The following is a 13060-nucleotide window of genomic DNA, read 5'->3' as shown; positions in this document are numbered from 1 at the left end:
CTGGCTAAATTGACATACAAACTGAAGGCCAAGGACAACTGTGACTTTAAGAAAGAATGGGAACTTTTTACAAATTATCTAAAAAGACAACAAAATGAACTGGACTCCTTGGCAGGTTTTGAATAGACATACACAAATTTATTGGTTGATAACATGATGGATAGACAACGCAAGGATATGTATAATTTTATAACATGCAGAGAATAATATGTGCAAAGAAATCAGAGAGAGGAGCTGAAGGAAGTCCTGGGGGGGGGGGAGGGATGGAAGTGGGGTGGGAAAAAGGGGGGAAATAATGTATGTGATTATATGATTTGATAATTTGATATGTTGAAATTGCTTAATAATTTTATTTTTTTTAAAGTAGCCATTAATAGGAAGTGACTGGCTGCTGCAAGCTGTCTTCCAAGATCACGGCCAGCTTTGTCAAAAGGCTAATAGACAGCTATTGTTTCGATATTTTGGTGGTGTCTAGTTTCTCCCCGCATACCTGTGTGAACTCCACATTGGCTGGGTCACCCACAATGGAGCCATCTGGCATTGGGTACCCAGCATATCGGATGAGTTGGCTGTTCCATATCCGGAAGTCATGCATCCCATCCGTCCTCTGGGGAAAGACAGTGATGGCAGATCTGTTGCAAGAGACAGAGTGAATGCCAACCAGCTCCTTAATTTCTTAAGGACCCAAGCGGGACGAAAGAAAAAAAGAGCTCATACCTTATATTTCCTCCGTTGGTGGAATACTCCAAATGGCGGCAGATGTGCTGAAACATCTCCTTGGCAGTTGTACAGCTGCGGGCATCAAAGACCTAAAAGGCAGCAACATTTGGGAACAATGACCAAAATCAATGAGCTTTCCAACACAATTCAGAAGGCGATGAAAGGAAGATGGTGGCAACCTTAGAGGAGACGAAGAAGAAGAAGAGTCTGGATTTGATATCCCACTTTATCACTACCCGAAGGAGTCTCAAAGAGGCTAACATTCTCCTTTTCCTTCCTCCCCCACAACAAACACTCTGTGAGGTGAGTGAGGCTGAGAGGTGTGACTAGCCCAAGGTCACCCAGCAGCTACATGTGGAGGAGCAGGGAATCGAACCCGGTTCACCAGTTTACGAGTCTACCGCTCTTAACCACTACACCACACTGGCTCTCATGACCTATAAGGCCACGTCTGTGCATTTAAAAGTGCTCTTATAGGTCATGCCCTCCAACATCTGGGTGATACAAATTGAGATGCTCTTTTTCCCCATCCTGAGCTCTTACAGGAACCAGCTGACTCATGCCAGAGTGCTGGACCAAAAAACAGGACATTTCAGGGACAGATCTGAAGCCAGGATGACTTCTGTAATTGCAGGATGCTCTGCTTACATTGGGATGGCTGAGTGGTATAATATCTACTCAAGTCTTTCCATATAGAACCCCGGGAACTGTAGTTTGCTATGGGTGCTGAGACTTGTGAGGAGACCCCTTTCCCCCCCTCACAGAGTTACAATCCCTGGAGTTCCCTGGGAAGAGGGGTAGATTGTTAAACCATGTCGATACGGGTGACGGCAGTCCTTCAGAACCTACTCATAGACACTGCCAGCGATAACTGCAACTGTTTTGCCTTTTATATTGCAAATTGTCCTGCTCATTGGTTGTGCATTTGTCACTGTCAACTGCATGCAAGTAAGCAAAGGGAGAAATTGGAATGACAGCTGCCTCGCGTGAATACAGTCTGCCCTCAGCCAGACGACATACAGCCAGTCCTGGGGGCAGCCCAGGTGACTTCCAGCTTCCTCCAGCCACCCTTGTCTCATTGGTGCCCTGGAAGAACTCAGCAGGAATTATTAGGTCCTGCTTGCCTTCCACCCCGCCAGTCCCAATGCACACCAGCCCACAACTGCAGACAAACCAGTCACCTTTAAATTGGACCACTGGATTCTCCCAATGCATCTGGGAGCATTTCTCCAGGCCTGCTTGGTGGCAAAGATGAGCTCTTCCCCAGTCATCTGGTAGGTTCCTGTTGTTTCTATCTCTTGGGCCACAGTTTCAAGGCGTGCGAGGTGCTTTTCTATTCTGGGCCTGGCAGGTGGAGTGGGAGAGGAAACAGCAAACAATGAAGAGCAACACTTTGAGCTGATGTAATTCCAAGAGGAGAGGGCAAGAATAGCCGTATGCAGCTGGGTGCACAAGGAATTCTCCAGGAAAGACCCCAGAGACGAGAGGACCCCCCCTCCCCTTATCCCAAACTGGGAAGTGAATCTGGGACTCTGAACTTTCATGGTTTTCTTTGATGGCTGCCAATATTCATTACAGCAAAAGACACCATGAAAGAAGAAGCTTGTTAGGTTTCATTTTGGGGGAAATGACTCCGAAGCAATCAGCAGGGCATGAGAATGATCTTGGATATTAGAAACTGCTTTCATAAAAATTAATTGGTGGAAGGGAGATGGTCAATTTAAATTACTCCAGGTTTTCATTATTATTTTTTAAAGCCACCTGGATCACTCATGGAGATAATTGGGAGCAGGAGAGATGATTGAAAGCTCAGCCTTGGGAACCAGTAAGAAAAACTGGGTTCATCTCCCTCCCACCAGCTTTGAGGAACTACCCGTCATTAATAACGTTCCTCAAACACAAAATAGATCAGGGGTTCAGCAAAGACTAATCAAATACTCCAGACATTCTTTTTTGATGATGATTTGTTTTGTTTTTTTTTTGTGATGGTATCAGGGCAGTTATATAGAAGTGGTATGTAAGTTAGCAAATTATTATTGCCCTCTGGTGGGGCACTCTTGTGTGATGGCGCAACAAAAGCGGGACTAAAATAAAATAAAGCAGAACATTTGTGGCATAAAAAGTTAAGGATTTGAGCAGGGAGCTGCGGGGTGTCCACCGACTGGTAATGATGCAGTTTGAGCTTTGAAAGTGGGACTGCATATAAGTTCTGTGAGATGTTTAGGAGCACAAATCCTTGTGAATGAACAATGGAAAGGACGTCTGAAAGGCGGGATCAAAGAAGAACAAAACAACAACAACCACTCACTCTTTGAAGGATTTGTAAAACAGGTTGATGAACTCTATTGCTTGAGGTAATAATTCATCTCTCGGGGTGAGCCCGTTGCGGGGACCTCTGACCAAACCTTTGGGGTTCATGACAGATCCCTGGCACACCTTGGTCCTGCAGTGAAGAACCTGAAGCGAACATAACGGCAAGAGGGAGAGAGAAACAGGTGGATCAAACCCATGGCTGGCAGTGTGGAGGGAAGCTGTGCGCATCCCGAGTACATTTGCAACATTACAATTCCCATGCTTAAAGAACAAGAGGCACGTGCTGCCACAACAGGTGAAGGGCTCCCTTTCAGAATTCAAACCAGCCAAGTCCCTCTCCAAAGCGATTCTATGTCATTCCATTCTGCCTCCTGGAGAAGCTGACACACAGGGCCATGATCCCCCTGGACTGGCTCTAAGTGAGGCAAGTGTGGGCTAGCCGACGGCAGACTGAGAGAGATGGGGCACTGCCCCATTGCCCCTAACGGGATAGGAGTCTCCACTCGAACCCATCCCCAACACAAAGTGACCCAGCCAAGGCCCTCCCATCAGTTGTGTCACCAATCTCTGGAGCAAGGCTTTGCACCTGTCGCATAGCACAAGAAAGCAGCCTCATGGATGCTCGAGTGACAGACAGACAAAGTGGGCGTGGGCTCTGGGCTCCACCCACTTTGGGCTTTAGCCCTGCCCACTGCTGACAATGTAGCCCTAGGTTGCATTGGTTTCCCTGGCCCTCAGGAGGGAGGAGCACCCACAAAAAATCCATATAGCTCTCTATCGTGTTACCTCTTTGGCCTGATAGTGCAATGTGTCTTGAAGGCTGCTCCCAGTTTCCCAGTTTTTGATGTTTAAATGCCTCGGGCACCGGGACGTTTGCTTGGTACCATTTGGGGAATGTTTCTGTCCAGGAAAGGAAGCAAAAACACAAAATAAATTACGGTGGCATGCTTTTAAAGAAAGGGACGAGTTGAAGTGAGAGTCAGGAAAGACAAGGCAGCAGAGCGAGAGGAAGAGAGCTAAATGTATTGATGTATATACTTATTTGAGGGACGCGGGTGGTGCTGTGGGTTAAACCACAGAGCCTAGGACTTGCCGATCAGAAGGTCGGCGGTTCGAATCCCTGCAACGGGGTGAGCTCCCGTTGCTCGGTCCCTGTTCCTCAGAAGCATGTCAAAGTGCAAGTAGATAAATAGGTACTGCTCCGGCAGGAAGGTAAACGGCGTTTCCGTGTGCTGCTCTGGTTCGCCAGAAGTGGCTTAGTCATGCTCGCCACATGACCCGGAAGCTGTCTGCGGACAAAACCAGCTCCTTCGGCCAATAAAGTGAGTTGAGCGCCGCAACCCCAGAGTCGGTCACGACTGGACCTAATGGTCAGGGGTCCCTTTTCCTTTTATATACTTATTTAATTTACATCCCAACTTTCCTCCAAGGAGATGGAAGTAGAATTGCAGAGTTTGAAGGGACCTCAAGGGTCATCTAGTCCAACCCCCTGCAATGCAGGAATCTTTTTGCCCAACGTGGGGCTCAAACCCATGACTCTGAGATTAAGAGTCTCATGCTCTACTGATGGAGCTATCAGGAGCACTTAAACGAAGATGAAGGGGGAGCATATGGTTCTCCCCCATTTTATCCTCACAACAACCCTGTGAGGTAGGTTAGATTAGGAGTGAGTGACCAGCCTAAACTCTGGAAGAATTTAGGGTGTCTTTTGGGTGACTGGTTCTGTGAATCTCCACCTGTGCTCAACCTGTATGTGGAAAAACCAACCAAAAAATGCTGCTAAGTTCCCAGTGACCTCTTTCCAAAGGAAACATATTCTAGAAGCCCACTGTCATGGATGCTTTCGTTGAGATTCCTGCATTGCGCGGGTTGGACTAGATGTCCCTTGGGGTACCTTCCGACTCTGCAATTGTATTCTTTCTAAATTGCCTTGTACCGAACAAGATCATTGGTCCATCTAGCTCAGAAGAGTCTACACTGGCTGGCAGAGGCTCTGCAGGGTTTTAGGGAAAGGAATTTCCCAATCCAAGCCAGAGTTTGAGCCCAAGCCATGCGCTCTCCCACTGAGCAACAGCCCGTCTCCCCCAAAAGCTGGTGTACTTGGCTCATGACTCCCGTGTTATCCTCTCAACAGCCCTGCGAGGTCGTTTAGGCTAAGGGAAAGTGGGTCACTCCTTGGACTTCTCTGCCCAGCAGGAATGAGAACCTGGACCACTCAAATCCTAGTCAGACACTCTATGCATCACATCCCCAAAATCACCATACATAGGGCATCAAGGCTGTAACGTCTTACGCCCTTTGGAATAAGGGCACCCCAAATTTAAACTCACCTCTATTGCCGTTACAGTGATCACGTCAGGTTTCTTGCTTAGACCATTTAATGAGGCGACTTCTCGTTTTGCCAGGCTGTAAGAACAAGGAGGAATTGATTTCATAAGAGTCAGGGATGGGGGGAAATGTCGCTGAAAGCCAGCCTTTAGTATCTTGGCACCTTGGCACAGATATACTGGAAAATAGTCTTGCCCAGAAGTCTGGACTGCTTTGTAGTCCAGAACATCTGTTTTTAGAAGATATCTGAAGGCTTTTATATATGTTGGAAGCCACCCAGAGTGGCTGGGGCAACCAGACAGATGAGTGGGGTATAAATAATAAAATTATTAGTAGTAGTGGTATGCACTAGAAACTAGGCTTTTAGTATTGCAGCTCCAACCCTCTGGAATCAGTTACCTGCTGAAATCCTGCAGGTGCTAAGTATCTGACTGTTTTGTTTAGGCTTCCCCCGAGGTGTGGCCCAGTCATTTATGGTATATTAATTGTACATCTGTAGGAACACAGGCCCTCCCAGTGTCCCTGTTCTCCAGGGACAGTCCCAGATTTACAGAAGTCGTCCCGGTTTCTGATTTGATATCAGAATGTCCTGCTTTTCCTTAGGACATCCCTGTTTTCATTGGGGAAATGTTGGAGGGTTATGGGAACAGCTGTTGCTTTACGGAATTCGGCTTTAGTTGTTTTTAGAATTTAGGTGGTGCTGTGGGTTAAACCACAGAGCCTAGGGCTTGCTGATCAGAAGGTCGGCAGTTCGAATCCCCGCGACAGGGTGAGCTCCCGTTGCTCGCTCCCTTTTCCTGCCTACCTAGCAGTTCGAAAGCACGTCAAAGTGCAAGTAGATAAATAGGTACCGCTCCGGCGGGAAGGTAAACGGCATTTCTGTTCGCTGCTTTGGTTTGCCAGAAGCGGCTTAGTCATGCTGGCCATGTGACCCGGAAGCTGTACGCCTGCTCCCTCGGCCAATAAAGCGAGATTGGCGCCACAGTCCCAGAGTTGTCCGCAACTGGACCTAATGGTCAGGGGTCCCTTTACCTTTACCAAGTCAGACTGTAGAGTCCATCCCGCTTAGTACTGTCCACACTGACTGGCAGCAAAGGGTTGAAGACAGAGGGCATTCCAAGCACTCTTTGGAGGTGGCATTGGGGATCGAACCTTCTGCTTGCAGAGCCAGTTCTCTGTCTCTGGGCTATGGCCCTACCCCAAACATTTGTACTGGGTCTTGCTTCAGTGGCCTCAGGCTGTAAAGCAGCTTGCAAATTTGCAAAAGGAACCAAGCAAGAAGAACACTGCATTGGGAGGACTCTGAGATGGCCAAGGCTGGTACTATGCCACTTTGGTAAACAGGGAGAGGTTCCCAAGCTTGGGTTAAATTAGGAAGTTTAAGCAGGAGATTCCCAGGGGGTGCTGGCTGCGATCAGGAGCCACCCAAGGAGTAAAACAAAGGGCCCACGTCAACCAGGTTCAAATATAATCTTGCAGCAGGCTAGTTATAGCAGCAAAACAAAGGGAGGGAAAGTGCTGGACAGAACTGGCTGCTTTGGGGAATTGGCTGGAGGAAAGCTTCTGAAAAGAAGTGAGGACTGACAGCTCGTTAGGAAAATAACTGTGGATTTCCTGCATAGAATTGGTTTCCTGTATAATGATGACTCCTGAACTCTTCTCTCTTCCTTTTCACTTTGATGCTGGCTGGGGATCAGGAGACTATTTGTGGAAGGGCTGCCTGCAGCTCAGCGGCTGGGCAGCTGCTTGGCAGGCAGAAGGACCCAGGTTCAATCCCCAATGTAGGAGAAACTGGGAGAACCAAAATCGATGCATCCTTCTGTCCTTGAGTTGGGGTGGGTGACTCCTATGATAAGAGATCCGCTTGGTGGATGTGTTTGCTGGCAAATTAGAGAGCCAGTTGTGTTGGTCTGTTAGTGCAAACACACACAAAGAGATCGAGGGCCTGGAAGCCAAGCCTGATGAGGAACGGTTGAAGGAGCTGGTTATGTTTAGCCTGAAAAAGGGGAGACTGAGAGGAGAGATGATAGCCGTCTTCAAATATCTCAAGGGCTGTCACATGGAAGAGGGAACAAACTTGTTTTCTCCTGCTCTGGAAGGTAGGACTCGAACCCATGGCTGCAAGCTCCAAGAAAGGAGACTCAGGAAAAACTTTCTGACACTAAGAGCTGCTTGATAGTGGAACAGTCTCCCTTGGTAGGTGGTGGGCTCTCCTTCCTTGGAAGTTTTTAAGCACAGGCTGGATGGCCATCTGTCATGGATGCTTCAGCTGAGTTTCCTGCATTGCGTGGGGTTCGACTAGATGACCCTCGGGGTCCCTTCCTACTCTACAGTTCTATGATTCTATAAACTTTAAAGGCTAGCCACACTTTGGAGCCCTCTTTTGTCTGATGCATCAGATACAACACCTTCGTCTGATGTCATCACTGTGCAGGAGTCAGAAAGATAAAAAGTACCCATTGCCCCAGTGTGATCCAAAGAAACAGCTGCTCTTCTCGAGGTTTGTTGGGAAGTTCTGCTTGGGCATTGCCTGGGACTTGCTTTACCCCACCATTGACTCCTACTCTTCAAACAGCCTCAGCCCAGTATACCTGAAAGAGCGTCTCCACCCCCATCGTTCAGCCTGGACGCTGAGGTCCAGCGCTGAGGGCCTTCTGGCGGTTCCCTCATTGCAAGAAGCAAAGCTACAGGGAACTAGGCAGAGGGCCTTCTTGGTAGTGGCGCCCGCCCTGTGGAACGCCCTCCCAGCAGATGTCAAAGAGATAAACAACTACCTGACATTCAGAAGACATCTTAAGGGAAGTTTTTAATGTATGGCATCTTAGTGTATTTTTGGTCTTTGTGGAAGCCGCCCAGAGTGGCTGGGGAAACCCAGCCAGATGGGCGGGGTACAAATAATAAATTATTATTATTATTATTATTAGGAAGGAAATAGACAAGCATCTTGGTGGATCAGACCAAGAGGCTCCATTGAGTCTGGTATCCTCCATCCCATGGCAGCCAATCAGATGCTTTAAGAAAACTCACACGCAGGCAACTTCTCCTGGCTTTCAGGGGCACACTTCCATTGAACATGGAGGTTCTATTAGCATTTATTCATTTATTTATGCTGCCTGACTGCAATCACCACTTTGGCCACCTCTGATATAGACCAACAGCGAATTCAGTTCTCTTGACTGCTGGTCCTTATGCATCTGGACAGTACTATCTAGGGACAAGAAGGTGGCATCTACAGGTTTGGAGATGTATTTAAAAAAAATATGGGGAAAGCTGAGAGCAAAATAACCATGAGCCCCAAAGAGCTCAGTGAGCATACTCAACAGCCAGGGAATGCTGACTTGACTGTGGAAGCAAGGTAAACCACGACAAGGAAATGGAATGGAGTGTCTTGAAAAAGGTCATGGCTGGCAAGCTGGCATGGAGTGTTCTGAAAAGGGTGTGGCTGGCTGGAGCCCTAAACATTGCATTTCGCACCGCAGGCCCTACTTGGGAATATATCTGACTCCCTTTGAAAGAATCCGAGCCAGTAGCCCATCACACAGCAGTAACATCCATATGCCGATTTTGCATCGCAGGAAGAGGAATTTCCTTTTTCGCCTCTCCTGGATCTACTGCCTGTCAGTTTCGCCAGGTGAAGTTGCTGTGGTTATGAGTGAAGGAGAGAAGGAAGCACTCTCACCTGTGAAAGTTCCCGGTTGCTTTTTCCATGCTGCTGTTACTGTTGTTGTTGTTATTATTGTTGTTGATATCCTTCCCTTCTTGGGACTCAATCTTACTGGTTTGAGGCTTAAAAAGGAAGGGGCACATCATCCTTTGCATAGCAGGTGTGTGTGTGTGTTCCACAGCTCACAAACTTTGCTCTGTGCAAGGTAGACACCTGTCTGCAAAAGAAACACATACAAGGAAGTTCAGATGAATAGCCCTTTTTAAAAAGCAAAGAACAGACATAAATTTAAAGAAGAATTGAGCGGGGTATAGAAAGTGGCTGTTGAATGGGACACAGCTAGAGGCAGCCTATGGGTGCTCCACCAACCTTGGACCTGCGCATAAAATAAGGTCGCCATGTTTCAGGAAGTAAAAATCCGGACTTTTTAAACGGTTTTTAAAAATTCTGCCAGGACGCCATTTTCAGTGGACAAATCGCGGGTGTATGGCAGCCATAAAACACACGTCTAAAGTGAGAGACTGCGGTGATGTCAGCTCTTTGCAGGAACTCTTCCCAAGGTGAGACTTTTGTGGAAGAGCTGAGAGTTTGTCCAGATTCTGGGTGACAGGGGTGCCAACTTGAATTAAATATTGGGAAGGGGCAGGCAAGCCCCACCCCGCATAATCGATCACATGGCACAGTGCACGCACACCATTTGAACGACAATGCCCATCAACTTTTTTGGGGGGGCCCTCTCAAATATTTTATTGGGGAGGGTGAAGCTCCCTCGACCCTAGAAGTTGGCTCCTATGCTGGGTGAGAGCCAGGAGGTGAAGAGGGTTTGTCTAAGGGAGAAGGAACTGGTTTTGTTTCATATTTATTAGTAATTTTGTGTTAATGTAAAATTTTTATACATTACTGATTTTTTTTTAATATTGGTTGTTTAAGTTGTGTGTTGTTGCTTCAGCTTTCTGTAGAGACATATTGTAATCTATTAAGTGTTACAGAAATAAAAGCAAATGTTTGGTGTCTTCTTAGTTTTTAGAGCGGGGAGGGGGGGACTTGTAGTCCTCTCAAGGTTCCTGGACTACAACTCCCATCATGTCTGACCACTGATCCTGCTGGGAATAATGGGAGTTGTAGTCCAACCCCTAGAAGGCCATCGGTTCCTCATTCCCTATACAGGGCTTTAGATTATGTATTACAGAATGCTTGCCGTGCAATTATATTTGCAGTGCAATTGTTTTAACTTTGGATAACTTAATTAAAATGGGAAGGTGTGTGTGTTTGTGTTATGGAGATAGAGTATTTTTTCTCTCTCCCTCTCATGTAATACCAGAATTTAGGCTCACCCAAGGAAATCAATGGGTCACAGATGCAGGATTGACAATAGCCCTATTTGAGTGTTCAGTCCTTACACACAATGAAAATTAGAACATGGAAACTAGCCAGAGACCCTTTGCCCAGTCAGATCATGGGTCCATCTAGGTCAGTCTTGTCTACCCTGACTGGCAGAAGCTTTCTAAGGTCTCAGGCAGAGAGTATTTCCCAGCCCAACCTGGAGATGCAGTTCAGGATTAAACCTGCATGCAAACAGATGCTCTGCTACTGAGCTACAGCTCTTCCTCGTCTGCCACCCTAAATCAAGTAAATAAATAAAAAATACTTAACTAAAAGTAGGAATGATCTGAATATTTGAAATTGAAATGCTCTACCACCAAAAAAGGCTCTGCTCATCATCTCTCTTGCTGAGCCACTAGAGTGGTCATTCAGTACTTTGCAGAGAGTACAGTAAAAGACCTGGCTACGGTAAACGATTGCATTGAGGGGAGCATCTCCATTGGCTCTGCTTACTGAGTGCGCACATAAAAACTGCAATGGAAAAAGGAGGAATCTGAGAAAGAAGTGCTGAAAAGGTTTTCAGCAAAATCCAAGAAAACTTGTTTTAGTTTAGATTTTAAAAATAAAAATGAAATGAAAAGAAGAAGGCGTATTCTTTGCAATTTTGCGAAATATACTCCCTGATTTTTTTTATTTAACTTCCTAGTTTTCAAATGACTGGAGATTTTGACATATTTTTCTGAGCACGGAGGGGTCACAAAAAGTAATATAAAACAATCAAAATTTGAAACAAATTGAGACATTTCATTCTGAATCTGACAGACGGAACCAGACGGAGGAGGATGACAGGTGGGTGTCCTGCTCTCCCGCCCCCCCCCCGCAACATAAATCTTGGCTACGCCTATGTACTCTGATTGTCTCTGCGATAGTGCAGCTAAAAGCGAGCCTATTTCGGACCTTCAGCCTGAGAAAATCAGGTTGCAGTGTTAAGCTGAAGGGTGCCTTTCTCCACCCCAAGGGCTGAATTCGCTTCTGGGCAACTTTCTGAGGGTTGCATGCCAGAAGTGGGCGGGGCCAGAGGCAAAAGTGGGCAGGGCAACAAATGCAAATGTTACCTTTGCACAAGACCCACACTCCCACCCCTATCACTGTCTTCCACCCAGGCAAGTGGGAGTCATTGTTACAGCTCAAAGATGTGAAGTCTGAGGTGCAAAGTAGGGTTAGTGAGGAATGTGGCTGGAGGTGAATTCTGAGGGCGGGATAGAAAGGTCTGGAGGGCCACGCCTGACCCTGAGGTTCCCCACCCATGCTGAAATCAAGGAAGCCCCATTGAACACAGAAGAGGGATTACTTCTAACAAGATATGTACCGAGGACTGGGTTGCCTACTTCACCCCCAGGCATTCTGTAAACAATTTAAATACATCAAAAATAAGTATTCCTCTCATCTCCAGAGCAATCATTCACTAAACACGTGCCGTTAACACTACAAGATTCCACACACTACAACTGAATGGTTACGATTAAGGAAAGTGCGTAGTAAACTTTCCCTGGAAGCACTGGAATCAAATGCGTAAGACAGAATCCAAACTGTGCAGGCGCAGAAGTCAATCTCATTTGAGTCCAGTGGAGTTTACTGCCAACTGGACTTAGGGTGGCAGCCTTGTTTTTTGCAGGATCGGGCCCACCGCTGCCTTTTAAAACCCCCGAAGAGTTAGGATGATGTTCTACAATATTTCAACTATGTTTCTACGGTTTAACTAGAATGAGCATTGCTCAAGCTTTAGGTGAAAGATACACCCCCCCCAATAAAGGCTTATGTTTAACCCCCACCTCAATTTCCATGTACAATCCCTATTCATTGAAATCACTTAAAAAACCTAAGTATAACTGCCATTTGTACATTAATTTATTCCAATAGGACTATGTGCAGTCTTTGGACAAAACCCAAGCAAAATGCCACACTTTTTTTCATTTTAGCAATAAAGCTAGGTCTTTGTTTCCATCTCTCCTGCTGAAAAATCATTTACCTTTGTTGAACCGGGACTTGGTTATGTTAAATCTCCGCAGGATACCTGTGGGTCAGTATCTGATGGCTGGCATCTGCCTTGAGCAGCTGGAATCCCTAGATCTTCCCTGCCAGATTTAGCGAGCTCCACTCATCTCTCGTTTTCTCCCCGGTGCTCATCCAAAGAAAGAGAGCTTTGGTTTCCTGAATCTCAGCCTTAATGCCAAATCCTCAGCAGACCGGACTGTGGCAAAGTTTCTGCAGCGATCCAGCAAGAGGACAGACTCAGCTATTCCTCCCTACTGGCGAAGCTGGAATGAAAGACTCCTTTCCCCCAGTTGGAATAATCACTGAGCTGTCAGCAAAAAGGAATTGTCTTACCTTGAGTGATTTTTTTGTTTGTTTTTGTTTTAACCAGTCATTTGGGAGAAGGTCTTTGCAAACGAAGAGTCTCTCTCTCTCTCTCTCTTTTTAATCTCCAGATACCCTGAAACTAAACTCTGAAATCCAGACAACCTGCAAAGCAAAATGCATTTTTATACCCTTCTAGATGCAAATTGAGAAGGGGGAAATACATGAGTGTGGCAGCAATAACAAACAAATAAAATTAAAGAGGAAAACCCCTCAATTTTGGTGAGCATTGCCAGGAGAGAAATTTGTCCGGTTGGCTTCAGATGACACACACCCAACCAACATGTGAGTGAG

The 13060-nt window shown here is 46.5% G+C and overlaps 1 protein-coding gene across 1 annotated transcript in view; it reads right to left on the bottom strand.

The window, feature by feature from the left end:
- Positions 1 to 12458, bottom strand: part of NOS2 (nitric oxide synthase 2) — a 34780-nt gene extending 22322 nt beyond the window's left edge. Inside the window, exons 1-8 of the mRNA XM_083714366.1 lie at positions 12378 to 12458; positions 9041 to 9242; positions 5364 to 5439; positions 3820 to 3933; positions 3029 to 3177; positions 1902 to 2064; positions 718 to 809; positions 491 to 632 (exon numbers count right to left, since the gene is read on the bottom strand). Coding sequence (XP_083570492.1) covers positions 491 to 632; positions 718 to 809; positions 1902 to 2064; positions 3029 to 3177; positions 3820 to 3933; positions 5364 to 5439; positions 9041 to 9180 — 876 coding nt within the window. The 5' untranslated portion in view covers positions 9181 to 9242; positions 12378 to 12458. The remainder of the gene's footprint in view (positions 1 to 490; positions 633 to 717; positions 810 to 1901; positions 2065 to 3028; positions 3178 to 3819; positions 3934 to 5363; positions 5440 to 9040; positions 9243 to 12377) is intronic.
- Positions 12459 to 13060: the final 602 nt, after the last annotated feature.

This window comes from Podarcis gaigeae (assembly GCF_964106915.1).
Source record: "Podarcis gaigeae genome assembly, chromosome: 15".
Taxonomy (NCBI): Eukaryota; Metazoa; Chordata; class Lepidosauria; order Squamata; family Lacertidae; genus Podarcis; species Podarcis gaigeae.
The sequence above is the reverse complement of the archived record's forward strand: the minus strand, read 5'-3'. Positions and strand labels throughout refer to the sequence as shown.